Genomic DNA, 24,714 nt, shown 5'->3' with positions numbered 1-24,714 from the left:
TATTTGTATATATTTTTCACCTTCTTCGCTCTTTCAACCTTTTCATTTAAACAATAGATATATAATAACTATATAAATTAGATTTTATATAAGAACCGTGATATAATCGTAAAAGATCTATTATTTACAAAGTGATTTGTGTATTTTTTGTGGACTTAACCAAAGAGAGTTTGTGTGAATGAAGGTGGTGGTAGTATGTCAGCTTATCCGTCCATATATACTTAATCTTTTTTAATTCACAATATGTTTTACACCCTCTTCACTTATAATTAGTTTCATTATTATTAATCATATTTTATCTTGCAATGCAGCATTGACCACACTCTTCTTAATTTGTAGTCACAATATATGCAAATCAACGTCAAAATGCGTAAAAGATTTAAATTGTAAAGGGAAAATCCCTTAAAAAGACGGTTTAATAACCCAAATTCATATTTGGGTCATCAAATTTTTCTAATTCCTAATTAGGTTGCATAACCTAAATAAGAATTTTAAAATTTAATGAAAGTACTGTAGTGCCCTTTTATTAAACCTAACAGAAAAGGCAGATCAAGGGAGAGATCATCGATTGAATCTGAAGACGCAACGACGCAACGCAGCCTTGAGTAGCCACCATAGCCATCGTCTGAATCTGCAAATCACAACGCAGCTTTGAGGAGTCGCCATCGTTGCTGCCATTAGAAATCAGAAGACGCGAGAGGGTAAGACTTCAGCGTGATTAGGAAGACTTAAAACTCAGAAGACGCAGGAGTCGCCATCGTTGCTGCCATTAGAAATCAGAAGACGCGAGAGGGTAAGACTTCAGCGTGATTAGGAAGACTTAAAACTCAGAAGACGCGAGGAGTCGCCATCGTTGTTGCCATTATACGAGGAGCTTTAAAACTCAAGTGGCCACTTCAGCGTGAAAATTTTAGCAGAGAGGGTAAGACTTCAAAACTCAATGTCTGAATTATTTGATGTTTCTCTCTATCTCTCAGATCTTACTGAAGGAGAAAAGTAAAGAGAAAATTCAAAATTTCAAACACTTGTCGGAAATTTGAGATTCAGACTCTTAGCTTCAAGTTTCCCTTTGTTTTACCTCCAACCTTTAATTTTTTTCACTCTTGCTCTCTCAACAACACCAACGACTATAACATATTGAAAATATACAACAGAATGACCTACAAAAGCTTTACTGTAATTTTGCATATGTCCTGTCCTCCCCCATATTCATAAAGATGGGTATTTATCTCCGTATGTTGCAGATAAATGTTAAAAGTCTTAGAAATATAGAAGGGCTATTTATGTTCAGTTCTTCACTCCTTCCTTCCTTGTATTACCTCTGGTAATAGTAAAAGAAAATAGGAGAAAATAGGAATTGAGTGCACAGGGGATTAATTGAAGAGGACTTGATTTTCTTTATAAGCTAATGACATGCAAAGAAAATGGTATCAATTGGGTTTTGATTGTGTTATTGGAAGGAAAATTGCCTAGGCGAGCATGCATTATATGGTTAGATATTGCCTGTTTGAATTTTAAATATGTTTTTTTCTTCTTTTTTAAAATAAAGAACTACGTCTTTTTTCTTTTGCTCTTTCTTTTTTGAGGTATCACAATCCAGACATGGATGAATGATCTTTAAGCTGATATTGGGATTCATGTAAGCTGATATTGCAATATCGAATTACATGAGAGTATGTAAATAAACATAAATCCAAATTGGTCCATTCTTATGATAAGCGTCTTGTCATTATACTTCACATATATTTGCAGTATGCGTTCTCATGTTTATCGTGAAATATTTTGCTTAAACAAAGTAATGGTAAACATGCCACAATCTCTTGGGAATTAGTACTCGTAGATTTTATCCTATATTCAAAATGTATCATTCATCTAAATAGATTTTGAAGAAACCAAAAAACTAGCTACTAGAATGTTCTTCAGTTTCGAATATAATATCCAGTTCATTCTTTATTCAAGTTGTGATGTTAATGATAGCCATAATAGTTCTTAAATTTTTGTTTGATTAGATAGCATTAGTAGTTCTTAAATTTTTGGTTTTGGTAGGAGAAGAAACATGGTGAATGAGGAAGGTTCATCAAAACTCATACACGGAAAGACTGGGTTGGCATTGTTTAGGAAAGACTTTTATGATAAAGCTGAAAAGAAGTATAAGAGATTGAGGGAAGGACATAACGATGTGTTAAAGGCATGGAAGGGAATGCACAATGAGGAAAAAGAAAAATATGTTGAGAAGGGAAAGCAATTAAGGCCTGAAAAGATCAGAAGGAATTGTAAGTCAGCTTTTCAAACGCGTACCTCTCTCCGACAATTCAAGGATCTGGCTGAATTTGTAAAGGCGAACAATGATTTAAGGGAGAGGGTGGAAAAATTGGATTTGGAAGGTTGCTTGATGTGTCGTGTGATAGACTCCCCCGTGACATTTGTGTAAGTTTGATAAGAGCATATGATCCACCAACATATCAATTTCGTATTCGGGGGAAGACAGAAGAAATGAGACCGCAACATGTGCACATTTTGTTCGGCCTACCCCATAGCGGGGCAAAGGTGAATATGAAAGTAGGTGATCATGATCCAGCATATGAGGAGGTCAAGGGGTAATATTTTAAAATGCCATATAACAAAATATTGGCCATGATCAAATCTGGTGTAAATAATGAGAAGTTTGAATTTTTGTTTGTGCTATACACTCTTGGGACTCTTTTATGTCCCACTGCGAGTGCAAGAGTCAGTGAATGGTTGTGTGGTGCACAAATAATGCATTTCAACAGTATGATTGGGCAACCTATGTGATGAATGAGCTATGCAAGGAAATAGAAGATTATGTTAAAGTGATGAGGAAGAAGAAGGATGGCCAGTTCAACGTGGGTGGGTGCCTCTATTTCTTATTGGTATGCATTTTTCTTTTGACCAATTATTGGTATATATATATCCAATTATGCTATTTTCTACTATTTTTTGTCTATAAGATACTGTTTAAAGTTGTATGATTAATGATGCAGATCTATTTTTTGGAGTATTTCCCACTGCTTAAAGCTGATGAGCATGAGCCTAGGGATGCAGTTGCGTTTTGGACTAATGAGAGGGTATGGAATATGTGTAAGAAAGAGAGTACAAGCTGTATGGGCATTTTGTATGAAGGAAGTGGTGTTGAAATGAGGACTAGGAAAGAGGAAAGAGCAACAATTGCCTATCTAGACCCGGTATAGAAATGATTATTATAATTATTGTGTTAGTTCTTGTTACGTCTGATACTTTGAATTGTTTTGTGTAGGAGTTGAAGGAGTTACACTCAACTTTGATGAATGCGATTGAAGAAAACCATAGAAGGCTCATTAGTGTAGTTGAGGAGAAACTCATGAAGGTACAACTAAAGAGGGAGAGACACCAAAAATCAGAGCAAAGGGTGCATGGACATGAAGAAAATGATGAAGATAAAGATGTACGATATGGAGATGATGAAAATATTCATGTGGAAGATGAGTTTATTGGAGATGAAGGGGATGAATCAAGTGCAGATTCTAAAGCTAAAAATGAGGAGGAAGAAGAAGCATCATACCAGGAAAATATCAATGTGGAAGATGTGTTTAGTGGAGATGGAGGGGATAGATCAAGTACAGAATCTCAAAATGAAGAAGAGGACCAAATTAAGCACAGAGATCAACCCCGGAGATCAATGAGGACTAAAAGGCCAACAATTAAGTCCCCTTGGGTTTTGTCAAAGCCGATTAAGAGGACAAAAACAAAGATGGATGAGAAGGACATCTTTTCCATCTTGGTCTCTCATACATGCACGATTGAAGAGGGTAAAAAGATATTGGTAGAAATGTATGATGACAGCTTGACTCGCGACAACCTTAGATGTTTGGGTGGTATTCAAAAAGTAAATAATAGGGTCAGTATCTTACTTGTGAAATGAACTTTTGATAATTGATATATTATCCCTATGAATATGAACATGTTTTTCATCAAACACAGGTGATGTCAATGGTGTGTAAAACATTAATGGGCGAAATGAAAACCAAGGGACAACTTAGGCGACACATATTTGATGCTGACTTCATGGTTTTTGATCTTATTCCATCACTTGTTTTAGTTTTTATCTTGTCATTTTTTTTGTAATTAGATGATGTGCAATGTTTGTAGATGAAAATGTTGATCAACCCCTATGATTGGAAAGCATCAGACAATGAGAAGCAAATTTTGCCTACATATTTGGGATATAATTTAGGCGATTGTGACTTGATATTCGGTCCATCTCTTATAGACAATCACTAGTTTTGTTATGTTCTTGAGGTGAGGACTATGAAGTTTTATGTATTAGATTCATTGAAAGGTCATGTAAATGACCAACATAAGAAGAAGCGGAAGAAAGAGAGTATCACAGAAGATCCAAGGATCACTAAGGTGAAAGCATGTGTATGGATATTTTATGCCTTTATTAATTTTTTGATAATATATTTGTTTGAATAAGTTGTAGTCTAATTATTGAATTGATTGTGTTTGCAGAGAGATAGATTCCATGATAGAAGCCAATGAGTGATATAATTTGGGCTGCTGTACCACAACAAAATAATCTGTACGTGTTATGATTTACATCATTTAACAGATATTTTGCATGTGGTTATGAGTAGAAGAATTAATACTTTTTATTGGTTTATGTGTGCAGTAGAGATTGTGGTGTCCATGTGTTATATTGGTTGAGATCGTGGGACCCATCCGCTGTATTAAATTACACAGACGTACAATTATGGACTTGTAATGTTGATTTGATTTTATAATGTGTATGTTACTTGGTAAATTAACATGTAATTTTCACTCGTATGCAGGAAGAAATTTCCAAGTTTAGGAGGGATCTTTTGTGGTGGCTTGTCAATCATCATGAAAATTCAAAACGTGAAGATGCTATAAAGTTGCTTTCAAATCCAAAGAACCCGTTTCCTGGGAAAAGGAGGCGTTTTGGAATGTAGGATGTAGGGGTTTGTCTGTGTGTATGCTGATAGGTTAGGTGGCAACGTTTTGAAGTATTTGAAGTTGATAGCTTTGTTTAGGAGCCACTTTGCCTTGTATTTTTGTCATTTTTCTCTTGGAATTATTGGATTGATATATTGTTTTGCTGTAGTTTTTTAGATGCCACATAGTATATAAAAATTAACATGTTCTATTTCATAGTTAACAAGTTTAAGTTCTAAATTAACAATTTATGGTTACATAACATACCAACAATTAAGTTCTAAATTAACATATTCTATTTTACAGTTAATATGTTTCAATTCTAAATTAACAACTTTATGTCTTCATGACACACTCACAATAAGTCTTTTGCTAAAATTTGATCACAATAAAACCTTGACAAATAACAAGTTCAATTACGTTGTTAACAAGTTTAAGCTCTAAATTAACAACTTCCTTATCCTTGTAGCATACTTGCAGTAAGTATTGACAAAAAACCATATTACATTATATCGTTGAAAATTAACACGTTCTCTTTCATAATTAACATATTTCAATTCTAAATTAACAACTTCATGTTTTCATGACACACTCGCAATAAGTTTTTCACCAAAACTTGATCACAATACAACCTTGACAAATAACAAGTTCAACTACGTAGTTAACAATTTTCCTATCTCTATAGCACACTTGTAGTAAGTATTGACAAAAACCATATCACACTGCATCCTCGAAAATTAACATGTTCGATTTCACAATTACCATGTTTCAATTCTAAATTAACAACTTTATGTCTTCATGATACACTTGCAATAAGTCTTGGGCTAAAACTTGATCACAATAAAATCTTGACAAATAACAAGTTCAATTACATATTAACAAGTTTAAGTTCTAAACTAACAACTTCCCTATTCCTATAGCATACTTGCAATATGTTTTTGACTAAAAAAATTTCAACATGGGTTTGGATTTTTGCACGTCCTTCTTGTGCGACCAGCTTCATGGCATGTTCCACAGTAGTAAGTCTTCTTATTTTGGAATTGTGATTCACGTCGCTTAATTCTTGGCCGTCCAGGAGGTCGACTTGTGCGGGGTGGTTGGAGGAAGGTTTGGCCTAAAATATTTTCCATCCTATAGTCATTAATATCTGGCATGTCAATTGTCACAACTGGAATCATGCTCCGATTATAAATCTTTTGTTGAGATGTAATTTTATAGCATTCCTCAACATAATCATACACATTTCCATGGGCAAGCTTGATGGCTGCACAAGCATGTGCACATGGAATCCCTGACATTTGCCATGCTCCACAGCTGCATTCATGTAAACCTAGATCAACTTCTAAGTCTCCATAAGCTGTATGAACACATGCCCTATTCCCTCCATAAGATACAGGAAACATGTGTTCAGTTCTCATCACATTTTCCATCAATACAGCCTCGATGTTTGGCCCAACACCATTCCTCCACTTACTGATTGCCATGGCTGATGCGTGCATCTTCTTTGCTACTTTTTCTCGATGTTCATGGATTAACTGTGCAACATTATGCCTTCTTTCCTTCACCATCCATGCATTGAATGACTCAGCAATATTAGTTGTTATATTATCCCATCGTTTAAATGGGAATTGACTTAAAGCCCACCTATCAATATCACCATGATTCACAAGCCATTCAAATAACTCTTGAGACATATCCCTCATATGTCCTATTGCCTTATCAAACTCAGTTTCAAGTCTTGCATAAGCAATATCATCAAGCAACTTTAGTGCATCAACCTTACTCTTAGCACTTGTCCTTCCCCTTCCTCTATTTATTTTCAACCATTCTGAACTAAAGTTTTCCTTCACATGGCAATAGCAAAATGCATGTCTATCACTACCAAATATGACTCGTACAGCTCCTATTATAGCATTATGACGGTCTAAAACTATGGTCAACTCAATTGACCCTGTTATTTGTCTAATCTTGGATAAAAACCATGTCCAGTCCTCTAATATCTCCCCATTCACAATAGCAATTGCAAATGGTAGTAACTCATTGTCTGCATCATATGTGGAGGCTGACAACAAGGTTCCTTTATATGGGCCACTTAAATGAGTACCATCTATATATAATATATGTCTTGCCCCAACCAAGAACCCCTCAATACAACAACCATATGCTATAAAAACACGCTCAAATATGTAATTGTTTGAAGCTTCCCATTCAACAACTGTTGTCGAATCACTTTCCTTTAGTCGTTGACATATCCATGGTATAAGCATATAAGATTGATCTGGTCTGCCTTGAATATCCTTCATTGCTTTTAATTTAGAAGCATATGCTTGTTTATATGTCAGATTTACTCCATATTCTCTCTGTAATGTCTTCATAATTTCACTAGGGCGCTTATCTATGTGTGATCTTACATCTTCAATAATAATAGATAATGTTAGAGCAGCTCTTCCCCCATGGTTTACTTGAAGACAATCTTGTGCATGGTGAACATGCTCATTATTGAATCGCGTCACATGAAGGAAAGGGGTATTCTTTCCTACTGCATTTGCAGTTATCTTCCAAGGACATCCTTCGATTTTACATTTCACAGACATTCTTTCTTTGTTGTTCCTCACAAACTTGTATTGAAACTTGTTAGCAATACTATATTTGTGTAGCAGCCGTTTGAAAGCATCAGCGTTCGGAAAGATTTGTGATAAGCCTGAAAATATCTCTTTCCATTTCAATGAGTTCAACTCAGGAAAAGGTGTGGGTGCACTTTGTACTCCACATGGTGTGCTACTAGGTCCCCCACAGCTTTCATAAGTAACACCATTTTGATGAGATGCAAGTTCAGGTTCATTATTGAAATTTCTTGGAGAAAAAGAGCTTTGTTCTGGCTGCCTCACGCTTGTATGCATGCTGCATTATATGACCACAACGTTTGTTATTTTATTAACAAGAATATTCTAACAAATAACAGCTTATTTTTTTGAGAAAAACAACTAACTTACATTTGTGGATCACCACTTGCTTCTTCTGCATTGCCATTCCTTTTACATGCTATATAGACATGGCCACTCCTCTCATTATATTGAAAAAGATTTGCAAGTTCCTCATCATCAACAAGATCTATTAGAGTCTTTGATCAAAAGACACTGTGTATTTCATCTCACTATTATTAATGTCATTTCCAATCCATGAATATATTATTACTCTCATTTCTTCAAGTGTCATACCCTCTCTTATGTTTCTTACCCTAACACTCCCCCCATCATATTGAATTTCACCTTCAAGATTCTTGACAAATTGTCCACCAACATGAAAATAACAAAATAATCCTTTTGCTAATGTTAATCCTGAAGTAGATGCCATTTTTTATGCCAACCTGCAATAAAAAAGGGACTACTAACTAGTCATAATCATTATCAATTTTTTCGATCAACAAAATATAATATAAATTTTTTTCAATCAACAAAATAGAATATAGCTTCTGAAATTAACAACTTTTACTTAAATCTTAACATGTTTCACTTAGCTATTAGCACTAATGTGTCTCTCATAACCATGATAATTTCCACCTTTTACAATCAATATAACAGAACCTACCTTCAAAATTTATTAACTTCAACTTAGATTTTAACACATTTCACTTAGCTATTGACATAAAACATAGCCCTTATAGTTATGATCATGATCACTTCTTACAATAACATAACATAATCCACCTTCAAATTTTAACAACTTCAAATCATGTTTTAACACGTTATACTTAGCTATTAACAACATACACAACCCTCATAGCATTTTTCTATTAAACTTTTACGATCAAGCAAATATAATCAGTCATCATGCATATCTATTCATTGTAAACGCTGCATCACACAGATACATCAACCTTCCTACTCATCCTAAAAGCAACACTCCGTACTCTCATTTAGCTATTTTCATGATGCACTTCTTATTGTACGGCAAATTTTCCTTCCTCCCCTACAAAAACCCCATCGCCCACAATCCATACTAAGAAAAGGAAGGACCAAGATAGCATGATGAAATTTTCAGGATTAAGATGAAAAGACTTAATATAAAAAACTAACTTACCTTTGCTTTCTTGTTTGATTTTTCGACTTTGGAATGATAGACGTCAAGTTCGCTCCTTCAGAACTCTTACGTTAGGCAGGAGTGATAAATAATATACATCTCTTTAGGTTTATAATAAAAGGACATTACAGTAATTTTATTAAATTTTTAAATCCTTATTTGGGCTATGCAACCTAATTAGGAATTAATGAAATTTAATAGCCCAAATGGGGATTTGGGTTATTAAACCGTCTTTTTAAGGGATTTTCCCAATTGTAAATGAATCATTTACGTGTAATTAATCTCTCTATCTTCAAATAAGGACAGACTTTTGCCGTTATGCTTTCAATTTCACACTGATAATTACTCAGAATATTTAATTACAATGACTTCCTAGATTTGAGATCATGTGCATTATTGCGCAAGTGCCCTTATTTTAATTAAATTACTAGTTCCTAATTAAATTAGCAATGAATTCCTAAAGCAATTAATGGAAGCATGACATGTCCAGAGATCCTCAACCAATTAATAAAAAATGACTTTGAAAGTCTATTTATTAATTAACGACACGTCATCTTTTTTCACTAGTTTATTAATTATTAATTAATGAATGAGTAATTATCAGTGTGAAATTGAAAGCATAACTACAAAAGTTTGTCCTTATATGAAGATAGAGAGGTTAATTACACGTATATGATTCATTTACAATTTAAATCTTTTACCCATTTTGACGTTGAGTTCATCTTGAAAAAGCATCTCCAAGAGTTTAGCACAGATGATTAATACCCAGGGGAAAAATATGGAAAAAGTGGGTTAATTAAGGAAAAAGACAAAAAGCTTTTGCCACAAAAATTGACACACCCAAATAAACAATTTAAAGGATGGGTTTTATTTTTCTATTAAGGCAAATAATGATGCCATTAGCACCTTATAAATGTCCCCAAAAACAAAGACAGACCCACTTGTGATTTGATTAAACCTAATTGATGTGGGAGACAAAGTTGACCTTCCTCAATAATCGTTGTGTCCATTTCTGATATCTCTCTCACATAATATTTAATCGATCAGTATCCTCCTTTTATTCTTGTCGACCCAAATAATTGCAATCAACTTTGCTTTAATCTTTCTCTCTACAATTGCTTCTGCCATTAGGGAACATTCACAAAGCCAAACTCTTGCTCACTGGACGAACCAAAAAGTGAAAGGGAAATTAAAGTTGATAAATCTCTAGCCACTCGTGCATGAATTTGTCGAATTCACGTCAAAAAGTAGAAAAACACACACACAACACACAGAGACAGCGACTTTATACATATGTATTGTGATAATAAAGTGCTTAATCAGTTATATAACTATGCCGAAATGGTTGTGATGATCCATTTCTTTTCTTTTAATTCGTGATGATATGGGATTGGATGATAGAGGAAAATTAATTATTTTTGTGATATATTAATTGATATGAATGAGAGCAAGTAATATATATAATTGAAGGACTTTTGGGATGGACATTGCACCAACCAGGGGCTTTCACATCCGTCGTGTGGTGTGGTCGGATAAAGGAATCTTGCATGTTTCTGCATCCGACCAAACACAGCGTTCTTTGAATTCGGACCAATTACTGTTTCGCTTTCTCATATCTTATTACCACACCTTCCTCAAACCTTTGATTTAGTTTGTATATCATATTAAGTGTTTGGAAACATGTTTGTCAAAACCAGAATCATGGTTTAATTTTGATCATATATAAGTTACCAAAGGGTTAAGTTTCCATTAGAATCATTGGGGTTTTGTAAGTAGTCAATTGTTGGATCTCTTATATGCTAATATACATTTCCTCCTACAGTTACAGATCAGACTAAACAAGAACTATATAGGGCCATCATCAATAATGGATATGCAGTTTGTCTTCAAGTTCCAAGCTGATACACAAGATACAGTTATTTTGTGGTAATATGAAGAAATCAAGACTCAGAAAAACCCGCAAGCTGTTAATTAAGGAATTAATTATGCCAATATGTTGCTTGAAGGTCACAAGGTGTGCCTTTGAATTAATATGAATATTACTCCCTTCCATCCTAAAAGAACTACTAAATGAGTTTATTTTAATCTTAAAATATAAGACACCAACTTACTTTATTTTTTAAATTTGTAATTTTTTTAATTTTTTTTTTAACTGATTACACATATATATCAAGATGGCTAGTATTTCATTAAGGGAATAGTTTCATGTGCAAACAGTTAAAAGAATTAGAACTAAATTAATTATTTTTTTCCTATTCTCTGCAAATGAATTAGCTAATTCTTTAATTAACATTGGATGAAGCATTAATAACATAAATTCATATATGGATAGAAGAAGACAAACTTTGGCAGGCTCCTGGGATGTGTGTAGGAAAGTAACAAAGTTGAATGCTAGAGTCTTCTTGACCTATACATATCATATGGGCAATTAGGTAGCTGTGGAGCTAAGGGCACCATGACCACATGGGAAAGCAAGAATCCTGGGAAGACGTCTTATCTTTGCATGCATGCTAAACTCAGGCATCCCATCCACTTGCCTTCTGCACATTTTATTTTAAAATTTTATATATATGTCGACGCCATGAATGAATAAAAGACAACCAATAATGCAGAGTGACCGCGCGAGAGAGAGAGAGAAGGAAGATCAATAAATCTTCGATAACAGTACTTGTATCTTTTTTGGTCCGTTGAATTAATTAGTCTCTGTTCTAAATGATGTGATGGACGGTTTGAGAAATTAATAAATTATTAATATTATTGCTTTAATCATTTTCATCCTAAATAAGTAAATATGAACCCCATTACAATAAAATAAACTATAAAAACTTAATTTAAGATCATCAAGATAAATTGTAATAAGAAATCAGGTTTAATTTTTCATGTGTGTGTGTGTGCATATGAAGGCTTTGATTTCAATTAATATTTGTTATTTAATTTTACGATTTCAAGGCCTCAAGGTACACATGACAATTTTATGGAGCAGATAACCCATGCACTTAAGTTGACCCGTCACTGATGAAAACAGAATAACATATTGGAATCATGTGCCTCCCTAAGCAACACGACAATTAAACATCAATCTCTGCACAAATTATATTTTAATATTCTCTAGAAATTTTCAATCATTCAAGTTAGGTCGCCATTGCAGGATGAAATCTCCCTTTCTAATATGATTCTCTTTCTCAAACATTGAAGGTATATATATTGCCGCCACTGTTGTTTATAGATTTTCTTCTAATGATTAGGTGACTTGTATAAATGAAATGTTGTTGACATGCTACTTTCATGAGCACTAAATAAATGAATTATAAAAGATAATTGAGATACCCACGATTCTTTTGGTGATGCAATCAAAGAGGTTCCTCTGTTGTGATTCAGAATATTGATTAAGGAAATTAATCTTATAGCTAGTCTACTGACATATATGAGAATTTTTCTGTAAGTGAAGCTTGTAATACCATGCTTTTATTAGTACTGCCTGCTTAATTTAATTAAAACAATGTTGATTAAAGAACTCGTGTGAAGGTGTAATGATAGAGAGCAATCTAAGACATGTTTAGAGAGATTCTTGCAGAAGAGGACAGGGTCTTAAGTAAGATTTGAAGACCAGGTTTCGCAACCCAAAATGCTCTGAATAAAATTACCCAGAAGATTGCAGGTTTTGTCAAAAGAATGTACTAAACTTGTCTCAGACAAAACACTGCTTAAAGACTCCATCCATCCCATTGCTTCTTAAATAAATATGTTACATATCCTAATTAAATTATCATGTCTAATAATAGACACTAATTGACAAATCCATGTAGATTAATTAAGCTCACACAACGATGTCTCTAAATTTCAACTTTTCAACCATGTCGGGACTAAGAAAATTTGAAAACATTCACAGGTAAAAAAATTTCATTTTTATTTCTAGATCTCTCTATATCCATGTTCAATAATTTCAAGGACTATATACATACATATATATATATATATTGTGTATGTATATTGCCGACGCAGACATGTAATTATGGAAGACAGTACAGATGTACTGTTAAAAGTTTTTGTATGATATAAGAGATTGAAGAGTGTGGAGAAAGAAAAGTAAATATAAATGCAATGATATGATAATGTCCTTCAAAACAACAAAAGAAGAAGAAGCAGCCAGCTAGGTCTGGATATATAGTCCCCACCACCATGGAAGAGAAGCTAAAAACCTTCTGCACTTTAATGTTTGATATGAACGGTTTGAATTAAAAAGGCAAGAATGTTTTAATTAAAGCCAATAATATCTAGCTAGCTATGGGTACCTATATATGTAGATGCAAAACTTAAATTGGCTTTCCCCCACACGTATTCATTATTCAACATTTGTATATAATGTGAACTTTTCGAATTCTATATATATCCAACTTGCTTGTGTATTTATGTATATATAGAAAAGTCAGAAGCTTATTAGGACCCTAAATAATTAATTATTAATAAAAGAGCATGTAGTCCCCTACATGAGTCATGTTTGAACAAGAAAAATAGTCCATGCCTCATTAATTATATCTACCTATCTTCTCCAACACCTCACATGGCTTACACGTACTGACACTATTCTTACTCATGTTTACTCCTTCTGAATCATTTGCCTATTTTTCAAACCTTAGCTTCTTCTTCCTCCCCTTCTCGTTTTGTTCTCTTTCAGTTTTAATATTATTTATTTATTTAATATTGATATAGCAGATTTATTGCAAGAGTCAAAGATTACCTTCGGTCATTATCCCAAGAACACTGATGTGTGCAGATATTCTTTTTCAGAGAAAAACAAAACCAAACGATAACGTTATGTTCTCTCCTTGTTTTGCTTCTTCTTGTGGGGTTATAAGCTGACATTAACCTTATTTTCCTATATCGAACTACGTAGGTAGTACTTGAGCACACTGATCTTTTATATAGTACTTGATCACACTGATCTTTTGTCATGAAAATCTATCAACTTTGCTTCATTAAAAGGAAAAGTGGATATTTTCCTTGCTAAAATTGTAAGAAACTAAACTACGCATCATAATAACACCATACACCTCATGTAAAACAACCCCATTTGATAACTTTGGTTATTGAAGAGCTTAAGTGATAGGATAGATTAGGATAGAACATGTATTACTCTGACGTAAGCCCTAAATTGTTGGTGTTCGAGCTCGTTCTTTATTCCAAAATAGTGATATAGACATTATATGAACTGATAAATCAATACGTATTCTTACTTCAATAACGTATACAGCAATCTCATATATATATATATATATATATATATAAATGCGTCATGGTTTTCTCACAGCTTGGGTTGCTTTAGAATTGCATTGGACTTTGAAGCATTCAAGAAAAGTTGCGCCCATCTGGTTTATATATGTATATGCATATGCATCACAAACTGAATTCACATCAATCTTTCACAACAAGAAGTACAAATACCAAGGTACGTCGTAATTGTTTAAAGCTTGTTGCTTGTCTTTCTCTCTTTTTCTCGCAGTTTCTCGGTAACCAAACAGGGAACTCAAGTGATGCAGCTTCTGTGACGCGGATAAGATGGTGCCGTGTCCCCGTCCAATTTTCCACCCAAAAGAATCTTATTCACTCCCACGCTTTGGTTCTAAACCTTCTTGTCTCTTTTTAATTTGCTTTTTTTATGCAGATAAGACTCCTTTAAGATACTTTTATATATGATTACCCTTAAGTTAAATAGTCTTAAACAATATCGAATAAGAACTTGTAAAAGCTTCGAAGTTTGAAACTCGGTAAATAAATATTTTTTTCAGTTGAATATTACTATAACATGTTGTCATCGATCCTTTAACAACTTGCATGTTCCAGATGTGTCATATTTTTGTGACAAAAGATTCTAAAATTTCATTTTCTTAAAAAAATTACTTATCACATTTTTATGACTAATTTATTCCTTTTGGACCAATAATTACTCTCTTTTCTCTCACTCATGTTTAATTTATAGCACTTCCTGGATTATGAAATATGTATCCATGTATATGCATACATTTTTTGAAGTTTTCAAAAGACAAACAAAAATAATATTAATTTCTTCAAAATATAAATATAAACCATGCAGTTAAAAATTATACTTTAATAATATTTGTTTGTTCTTAAAATGAACTTAATTTCTTTTAAAATTTAAATATAGATATTACTTTTTATATATCATATTAATAGAAAATATAACTTTTTTATTAAAAAAATCTAATACTATCCTCTTTTTTTACCTGAAACTATGCGTTAATTTTCACAGAATCACAGTAAGAAATATCAGAATATCACATATTTTCACTGAAGTGACGGATGAACTTTCAGCTGGGAAAAAAATAATGTAACAGACATTATTTATATTAAGAAAAGTTCGGCCGGAAAATTAAAAATAATATAATTAGTGTTGGTGAAGAAAATTAAGAGACCCAAACGTTAAATTGAATCCTTGACCCCGGCGACATCGCCGAACAAATCCGTCCAATCTCATTGCGCTTCTCCTCTCTCCACGTGGCACCTGCACGGACCCCAACACAAGTGCCGGTGCCAATCAGTACACGCCAATTATTTTGCAGATTTGAAAAATTAAATTAAATTTAAATCCCGGCATTATCTTAATTTAGTTTGCCCAGTTATTTACTAATCATCCATTCAATCATATAGCTTTAGTTTTTGTCACGCTCCTTTCCCTTACCCTATCCTATTTATGTCAATTTTGGTTAATTTTGACTTGCCTTGCACAAGTTAGTTGGGAAACGCCTGCTTCCTTCTCTCTCTGGTTTTACTACTAATACTCTCTCTATCTGTGGGGTTGTTGCAGAAGCTGTCCAGATAGGGACCTTTGCTTATTTTACCTCCTTCCCTTATCTCCCTTCTTCATCATCATCTTCTTTGAGAGATGGGGAATTGTCAGGCTGTGGATGCAGCTGCTCTGGTGATTCAGCATCCGTGTGGGAGGATAGAGAGGTTGTATTGGTCTGTGACTGCGAGTGAGATCATGAAGATGAACCCTGGTCATTATGTCTCTTTGATTATTCCATTGCCTCTTTCTGAGGATGAACAACAACACAGCCAAGAACACAAGACTGTTCGTTTCACTCGTGTCAAGCTGCTTCGCCCTAATGACACTCTCAATCTCGGCCATGCTTATAGGCTCATCACCACTCAAGGTGTGTGTGTGGAAGTGAAACTTCTGTTCCTCTGAGCTTCTTTTTCTTTTCATGGTCTGATTTCTGATGATAATTTGCGCTTCTGGTTGCAGAGGTTATGAAGGTCTTGAAGGCAAAGAAGCTTGCCAAGACGAAGAAGTCTCAGGCAGAGTCGGTGGAGAAGAGTACTGTGCAGGAGAAGCAGCGTTCTGTGAGTGAGGCAGAAGGAGAGAAGCAGGACGCTGGAAACACACGCGAGGTATCCATCAGAATAGTACTTTTTGATACACTGCTGTTCAATATATAATTATAATTATATCCTGTGTTTCCTTAATCCCATCTGAGTCTGACCATGGCTTTGATCTCTCACCTTACTACTGCATCACTGCTTATTCTATTCCTCTCTGGTAGTTTTATCTTGTCTCATAGCACATCTGGCACAATCCATTCCTTAAAGTACAGCTATTTGTATGTAACAGAGAGAATACCAGAGTGGTCGCTACCAAATAGAATATAATTTTATGCTTTGATCCGTTTTCTAGTAGAAACCAATTTCTGATGCAGCTTCTTGTTTTTTAAATCTTCATCTTCAATAGTGAGTAAATTCTTCTTCATAATGATTTGCAGGCAATGAGAGCAGAGAGGCACAGGCAAAGAGGGGCAGTAATAAATTCTGCTTCTTTTAGGTCAAAATCATGGCGTCCTTCCTTGCAGAGCATCTCAGAGTCTGCAAGTTGAACGGTGCCTACTAAGTTGTGTGGCGAGCACAGTGGTTCACACCATTATTGGACTGCCTCTTTCACGTGTGAGAAGTTTCACCTAGCTCAAATCCTGATAGAGGGTAAAGAAAATAGAACAGAGGTTTGAAACAAGATGGTGCAGTGGCTCAATGTTTGTATAGCATCACCAAGATGGGAAAAAAAAAAAGAGCAATGAAAATTGAAAAAAAAATAGTGAAACTGAGTTTTGTGATTGATATAGTTACAGAATCCAAATCTTCCTTTTACTTAGCAAGATACGCAGTTTACTTGGTTCTCTTACATACAACTCAGAAAAAGCTTGTGAAAAAAAAATAATTATGATAATAATACTAATAATAAGGAAAAGAAATATAAAGTGGAAGTCACTATAATTTTGAGTTCCAAACTTGCCAGTCATCGTCAACATAATTTTGAGCCCACAAAAGAGATGTTCTTGCAGCCAGAGGTGCTCCGGGCAATTTCTTCTTCTTTAAAGCAATTAACATATCTGTGAAGGGCTCCACCAATAATGTCCCAGGGCCTCCATACTCCTTGTGCATGAATTCACTGAATATCTGTTTTTCCAGCCAAGGCTAGTTAGCATGACAACTAATAGCTCAACACGGAATTCAAAATAGTACCATTCTACTTTTTAGCTCCAAGCATCAAACTAGAGCCCACATACAAACATTGCCAGTTTAGAAATACTCCCTCCGATTGATAGATGACGTCTGGAAATTTGCGTAGATTCTAGTCCTTTTGCCTAGGAGGCGTTTCAATTATTGTACCGTTTTAAACTTTTAGGCCAGGCCAGACCTCCTGATAGAAAAGATTTGCTCATTGTAGAAGGAAATAAGTAACTCTAGTCGAGACTAGGCCGCTGAAATTAGTGTAGTTTTTCCGTAATTGAAAGTCTTGTGAACCACAAAATCCTCATAATGGGATGGCCAACATTCTATTTTTAATTGTTGGAGGCAAAATTAAAGTCTGAGAGAGAATGATTCCTTCAATATACCATTATAGCAACAAAATGAAGACACAAACTGACATATCACCATTAGTGCATCAGGAGACTTTTAAGCAATGTTGCTATTAACCAACTCAGCCTCCGATATGATTGTACCAGTAAAATCCAACGCTTGCTCATAGATGACAAATTAAAAGTCAATTCAAATTAATTAGACGTTGATATTCTATGTTTTTGAATTCTAGGACCTGAAGCTCATTGTGATTGAGATAGCAAATATTAGGTATTAGCCGCGTATCTCCAACATCTTCCATGCTCCACTTCAAGCAAGATTAATAGCTGTGAAATAGCTAAGAACCAGGGGTCCAATATAGTAAGGAGTAGTCACCAAGCACGTCCATTTAAAAAATAAAAATAAAATCAGCATGCAAATTTCACTTTTCTGAAGCTCATAATAAATTTTACCATTGTTACAGTATCTCTCTACCAGGAGTGTTGAAATAATACATCACAGCACATACAGGTGCATAAACAAAGAAAGCCACACTTTATTCAATAGCGTTTTAAATGATCAATAATGTCCAGCGCCAATTTTTCTTCATCTCACCCTTCCAGATATGGCTGGATCTCACATGAATGGACCCATTAAAGGGAATTTCTACCTATTGAGGTCTAAATTAGTAGTCCGCCCAGGCCCCAGACAATCAATGTCAAATAAGGGGAAAACGGGAACGATTTAAGAGTGAAATGATTTCTTTCTTTTGAAATTGTCTCATCTTGTGGAATGGTGAATGCAGCCATAAATAGGCAGACCTAAGTTAGGTTTCCCAAAAATTTGTCATATATAAACCAGTGAACAATGGACCACATACATGTCAAATCCTGAATAAATTCTTATTAACTCTGAAATGCAAAAGAAAAGGTCCATATAAAATGAAATCACTTCCAATTGGGACTATATTGTGACTCATCACTATTCAGTAGAATCTGTGATATTCTTATTGATGTTGCAGGAAACAAATGTTGGCCGCAAGCATTAGTGAACGAGCTCCCCTAAATGCAAGAATCACAGCAATGAATTATGATTGGGAATGTTCTTTACGTTCAGGTGTGTTAATCAATGAGGGTGTTAACATTACATTTAAATCAGGCTTCAGACTCGTTGTAAGAATATCTGCAGCAGCAAAGGTGAAATTCTTTCATTCTTTATCCTTCCAAAGAAAAAAAGAAGAAAAAGAACTATTTTCCTTTTCGCTTCTCTTTAACAGCAGATGATTTTTCCAAGGCTAGTATACGAGTAACCAAAGCTGTCTTTGGATGTTATAACTCAGATATAGATGAAATACATATTGCTGGAAGGATAAAACCCGTAATATTGCATTTCAGTGCTGCTTCAAAAGAGATGTTGAAGATCACAGGGAAACTTGATCAATCAATATAAGAGATCAATTATTTTCCAATCAAGATGAAAATCCACTCAATTCACAAATAATTCTTTAAGATAAACCGTAGGTTAATGCTGTGAACATCTGACGTAGAGTTCTTTTCTTTTTTCGTGTTAACAACACCAGCATTGAAACTAAAATAGGGAAATATGAGGAAGAACATATTAGGAAGTATGCATATCTTAAATTATTTCCGAGACAAGTCATCAATATAAGCAAAGTGAAAAGAAAGTCTAAATATGTAATATGACGTTTAATGTTTAACTAAATGAACTTTATCTCTCATTTTCCATTTGTCAATGAAAACGATACGGAGTGATCATCATGCAATTAATTTCCCTATTTTATATCCAAACATCAATTTCATGGGCAGGACAACAACCGTAACATGAATTAAAAAAATTAAAAAGACGGGGAATAAAATCAATACTAAAGATTGAAGATGAAAAATTACTTGCATTCCAGGTGAACTTAAAAAATGAATTCTTTCATAACCCCTACTATCAATATCAAATATAACAGAAGTTAAAACATCCTTAGATAAAAAGGTGATAGGTAATTTGGGAAGACTTGACACTTTTATTCTCTTCAGGAGAACACCAGGTCCAAGATTGTAATAATTAGGCGAATAGATTAAAAATTCGTATTAAACTAATCAATTCAACATTAAAGGCCAACAAAGAAAAAAAGTTAAAAACCAACTTAAACGATCAAATTTGGATAAAATCCAACCGGGTTTGGCACGAAATCAATTAAAAATTAGCATTGATAAAATAGATTAAAAATTCGTATTAGACTAATCAATTCAACATTAAAAACCCACTTAAACGATCAAATTTTCATAAAAATCCAACTGGGTTTGGCGCAAAATCGGTATGAAAAATCAAAATAATCATTTTTCTGTGGGCAACATAAAATTACAAGTGACATAAACTTTCACCGTTTGACACAACAGAAATGTTTATCCTTGTTCACGCATTTTCTCGAGCATGTAACGCTCAAAGCACAAACGACACACCTTCAATCACCGACTTCATAACTAATGCATCAACCGGGTGAACCATAACCATTTTTCGACGTTATCCCAACACGAGAAATAGAATACTAGAACAATACATTGATTTCTTATATGACGCACGGTATCTCAACAACATACATTCGTATTATTTCGAAAGAAAACGGCATTCACCTGAGCACAAACATCGACGACTGCATGAAGATCATCGCCGAACTCGTCTTTGTCCTCAGATAGCCTCTCAAACAGCTCAGCTCTGAACTTCTGCGTTTCCTGCATTAGCCCATAGAATGAAATAAAAACACAAGCTTTCAACTCGAAAATTTCACACATAACAGTCGTCAGAATTCACACTTACAGATTCCGCGAATTCGGGTATTGGGTCGGGGTAAATGTGATTCTGGGTCGGGGAAGCACTGAGGATACAAGTGAAGGTATTCTTTGCGGAGACAAACTTCAGGCAGAGAGAAGGAGACAGAGGTAGTGGCGGGCAAGGCATAGTGTAAGAGGATTTGAGTTTGAGAAACGAATTTTCGCGGGAGAGAGAGTCGTTGCTGATGGGTGGGATACCGGAGAAAAAGTGCTGAGTACCATTGGATTGGATCTTCCCTTCTTTCTCGGTTGACGGTCGAGTTCAATTAATTTTATCTTTTTTATAAATTGAAGAAGCCGCAGTTCATATACATTATACTAACTTAGGCTTTAATTATAACATCTTATTTGCAGTATACTATAATTTGATTGATCTCAATTCTCAACGATTATATTTATGAGATGAAACTACGCAAGTCTAAATTAAAAAGGTAGTACGTTGTTCTAATTTTTCATCTCGTAACGAATTACAGCCACCATAACCCCCAATTAAATCAATAATCTGGTTAAGTTTACAATTATGAAGGCATTAAAGAATATCAAATTATAAATTTAGCTGGCAAATAAAAATTTAAGTTATGCTATGGTTTTTTTTAATATATTATATCTAAATATATAATATAGATTCCGGGAGTGTTTGGTAACTCCAGAAAAATATTTTTATGCAAGTTCAGATAAAACTTCTTACCAGTATAAAAAAAACCGGACCGGACCGGCTGGTTTCAACCAGTAAACCGGTGAACCGGTCAGTGGTCCGGTCCGGTTCATAAGCTAAAACCGGGGACCGGTTCAAACCGGATTGAACCGGTCAAACCGGTGTGAACCGGTGAAAACGGTAAAAACCGGTATGAACCGGTTTAAATAAATATATTGATATTTATCCTATTTTTTCTCATTTAACTCCTAATATCTCAATTATTATAGATTTAAATGAATTTTGATGATGAGTTTGGCATCAATAATTATTAATTTTAGTTTTGAAAAAATTATAAAGATCAAAATTCTCAATATTGTTGTACTTTATTATTATTACAATCAAATTCTATTGTATTTCTTTATATTTTGTATAGTAATTATTATTATTGTTATATTTTGTCATTTTTAATTAAATTAATTATTTTTATGAACGGTTTGATCCCGAGTTGACCCCGGTTTTTTGACCATTAACCCTTGCTTCTTACATACTTACTTTATATATTATAAAATCAGTTTTTAAAATTATATTTTGTTTTTCACTCAAACACTCTCTAAATTTTTCACAGGAGTAGATATAATATCACGTTATAAGGAAAATATAAAGCATCGTTGATCTTTATCTCTCTTTATCATAGGCACTCACTTCAACTAGTACCTCCCTATTTGTTCCATATGAGAACATACAAGACTTGGCTAGCACAAAGACTATTAAAATATTTCTTTTTTCTTTTTTTTTTATAAAAAAAAATTCTTTTGACCGTCAGATTGTATAGTATGTTCAATATTTTGTTCAAGTTCTTAATTCAGTCTTTATACTTGAAATTGTGGAAAGGGTTTTCATGTTTTGATTTTGTTTTTAAAGTTCTTGATGACAAGATGTATTAGAAGTTATAACACCATTAAATAGGTTGAGGTCTCCTGGAAGCCGATTCTCATGTGATTGGACTCAAATTGATGATTGACCCAAAAAAAAGAAAAAACAGAACTCAAATTGATGTCCATTTTTTATTCTAGGCCTCAGCCTTTTGACTCATAACTAACAGAATGAACTAGAAGATCTTGCTGAAGGCCAGATATTGCCAACTGCATGCATCTTCATCCCAACTTGGGCCCTTAAATGGCTTCCTTGAAATTTTCCAAACAAAAACAAGTGCAAATCCATTTGAGAAAATGTTGAAATGGAATAGCAAGAAAACGAAACTAGGGGGCCGAAAAGCAATATTAAATATTAATCTAGATTTTTACGGCCCATCTTCAATGCTTTTCAAGAAAAATATTTTCAACCCTTAATGGGCTGAATCTTAAAAAAAAAAAAAAGAAGGGAATTATGGAAAGTGGGCCTCAATTTTCTCATTATTAACTCAAACAAAATGAACAAAAAAAAATGCTTCAGTTCATATATACTCATGTTCTGTATTTCTAACATTGGTGTGAACGAAATCTTCTTCCCCTGCATCTCCTCTCTAACAGAGAAAAAAAACAGGGACATGAAGAAGCACTCTGCTCCTAGGAATTTTAAAAGAAAAGGGGAAACTTTGGCATCATTTGAAAGATTAGAACAAAATCTCATTATCACACAAAGGAACCCAGAAAAGGGAATGTTTTATGTTACTGTTCACTTAACAGAATAGAATGTGATTCTCCCTTTTTTTTTTAAATTTTTTTACATATATTGTGAAATGATGGGCCAAATTTCATTATATATGTAACCAAAAAATTCATGGACACACACACACACACATAAAGCACGTTAAAGATAGAAAGAACCACCTTTTATATAACAGTACAAGTTTGTAAAGTTGCAAATCTGGTGTGCGTGTGTATTATAAAGTTATTTAAACAGTGTGCCTTTTTAAAAACAATTTGGCTAAGTAGTGCTTTAGATATGTTCTTCATACATCAATCTTTTTCTAATGAAATGATTCTTTTTTCCCATTTGAGAAGCAAAGTAGGGATTGGTGGCCACATTGCAAGTGAATAAAGATATTTTGTGAATGCCATTGAGTAGCCAGCCTTAGCTTCATTATTTTTATACTAATTTATAAATCTTAGTTAGCAGTCCGAATAGTAAAATATGAACAGGATGAAACCTAACAAGTCCTCAAGCTTTCATCATCATTCATGATCCCCTTTAACCCATAAAAAAATTTAGAGTCTTCATCTTCAAGCTCCTTCACAATCAATTGCTCTGTGTTTCTTTGGTGGGGATGGATATGGGTTCTTTAGAGGGAAAATGATGTGGAATGCACTATGACGAACTTCTTCTTTTTGTTTATTTGTTCCTAATTTATTCTTAAATTTACATCTTGTCATGTGCCTGTAAAATAGCTCAGAAAAGGGGAGGAAAATAAGCACTGATTTGATGTTATTCATATTCCAATCACTTATTGGAGCAATGTACAGAAAAATTAAAGAGCATGTGACAGAGAGAGAAGAAAGTGAAGAGAATTTACAAGTTATCTTTACACATCATGAGAAAGATTAAAAGAAAGAGATAAGCAAGGGAAGGCAAACCTCGTTCACTATTATTATGAGTCTTTTGTAACCCATTTCTTTGTACTTTCCCAATTCGGCTTTGTAAATTTTCTTTTGTTCCTTCATAATTCAATTGTAGTACAAGCTTTTGGCTCATCTTTTTAATTGTTGGGCCTTCACACACGCAAGTGCCACTAATGAAAACCTTTTAGTGATACCTTTTCTTTTTCTTTTTTCCTCAGGGCTCTGTTTCACTGCAACAAAGTTCAAACCTCACTCATTAATTACTTCTCCCCTTTCTATGTTCTGTCGTGAAAATAGTTTTAGTCTTGTAGCTAATAAATATATTACAGACATGTCACACTTCCTTCATATAAACATTTTATTGGGTTCCTTTTTGTTTGAAGAGGACCAGAGCAGGCATGTTTATCAGTGATTCAGTTCCAGCTTAAAACATAAGCAAATACATCTATGTAACACAACTCAACCAAACTACGCACTCACACACAGAGAGAGAGAGAGAGAGAGAGAGAGAGAGAGTGAAAGCTGAAGGATGAAAATGGTGAGGGAAGAGGTAGATAGATTGGCTATATAGAGGCTTGATGATTAAGCAGAAGACTCTTTTGTCTCCACTCTGTCACTAAGGAGGTCCATTGCAAGCACTATCTCAAAGCATTGATAAAAAGAAACACACACTATAACATGTCTACGCTCCTCCCTTCTTTCTGCTTCTTTTTATGGCATCCAATGACCCAAAATGCATGTCAGCTGGAAAAACCCTAAGGGGGGGGGGGGGAACTAAAATTTTCAATTCAAAATC

General features: G+C 34.1%; 3 protein-coding genes across 3 annotated transcripts; 1 reads left to right on the top strand and 2 right to left on the bottom strand.

Moving 5' to 3' along the window:
• Nucleotides 1–5,906: 5,906 nt before the first annotated feature.
• Nucleotides 5,907–7,853, bottom strand: LOC114713878 (uncharacterized). The gene has a single exon (XM_028898549.1). It carries the CDS (start codon nucleotides 7,851–7,853, stop codon nucleotides 5,907–5,909), a length of 1,947 nt encoding a protein of 648 aa, XP_028754382.1.
• A 7,936-nt stretch (nucleotides 7,854–15,789) lies between these two features.
• Nucleotides 15,790–17,196, top strand: LOC114713881 (uncharacterized). The gene is made up of 3 exons (XM_028898550.1): nucleotides 15,790–16,205; nucleotides 16,298–16,443; nucleotides 16,812–17,196. Exons 1-3 carry the CDS (start codon nucleotides 15,935–15,937, stop codon nucleotides 16,920–16,922), a joined length of 528 nt encoding a protein of 175 aa, XP_028754383.1. The 5' UTR covers nucleotides 15,790–15,934; the 3' UTR covers nucleotides 16,923–17,196.
• Nucleotides 17,197–17,247: 51 nt separating this feature from the next.
• On the bottom strand, nucleotides 17,248–20,850 carry LOC114713877 (protein PLASTID REDOX INSENSITIVE 2, chloroplastic-like). The gene is made up of 3 exons (XM_028898548.1): nucleotides 20,710–20,850; nucleotides 20,526–20,624; nucleotides 17,248–17,499 (listed from the first exon to the last, which is right to left on the bottom strand). The coding sequence occupies exons 1-3, from the start codon at nucleotides 20,848–20,850 to the stop codon at nucleotides 17,311–17,313; spliced, it is 429 nt and encodes a 142-aa protein (XP_028754381.1). The 3' UTR covers nucleotides 17,248–17,310.
• Nucleotides 20,851–24,714: the final 3,864 nt, after the last annotated feature.

Source organism: Neltuma alba, unplaced genomic scaffold (assembly GCF_004799145.2).
Source record: "Neltuma alba isolate B1F8T4 unplaced genomic scaffold, ASM479914v2 tig00011478_pilon, whole genome shotgun sequence".
Classification (NCBI taxonomy): domain Eukaryota; kingdom Viridiplantae; phylum Streptophyta; class Magnoliopsida; order Fabales; family Fabaceae; genus Neltuma; species Neltuma alba.
Note: the sequence above shows the minus strand (reverse complement) of the source record. Positions and strands in the feature narration are given on the sequence as shown.

Coding starts and splice junctions, on each gene's coding strand:
- LOC114713878 (XM_028898549.1), bottom strand. CDS start 7,853: ATGCATACAAGCGTGAGGCAGCCAGAACAAAGCTCTTTTTCTCCAAGA.
- LOC114713881 (XM_028898550.1), top strand. CDS start 15,935: ATGGGGAATTGTCAGGCTGTGGATGCAGCTGCTCTGGTGATTCAGCAT. Junction 16,206..16,297: donor TAGGCTCATCACCACTCAAG/GTGTGTGTGTGG, acceptor TTCTGGTTGCAG/AGGTTATGAAGGTCTTGAAG. Junction 16,444..16,811: donor ACGCTGGAAACACACGCGAG/GTATCCATCAGA, acceptor AATGATTTGCAG/GCAATGAGAGCAGAGAGGCA.
- LOC114713877 (XM_028898548.1), bottom strand. CDS start 20,850: ATGCCTTGCCCGCCACTACCTCTGTCTCCTTCTCTCTGCCTGAAGTTT. Junction 20,625..20,709: donor TACCCGAATTCGCGGAATCT/GTAAGTGTGAAT, acceptor GGGCTAATGCAG/GAAACGCAGAAGTTCAGAGC. Junction 17,500..20,525: donor TCGTCGATGTTTGTGCTCAG/GTGAATGCCGTT, acceptor CTGGAAAAACAG/ATATTCAGTGAATTCATGCA.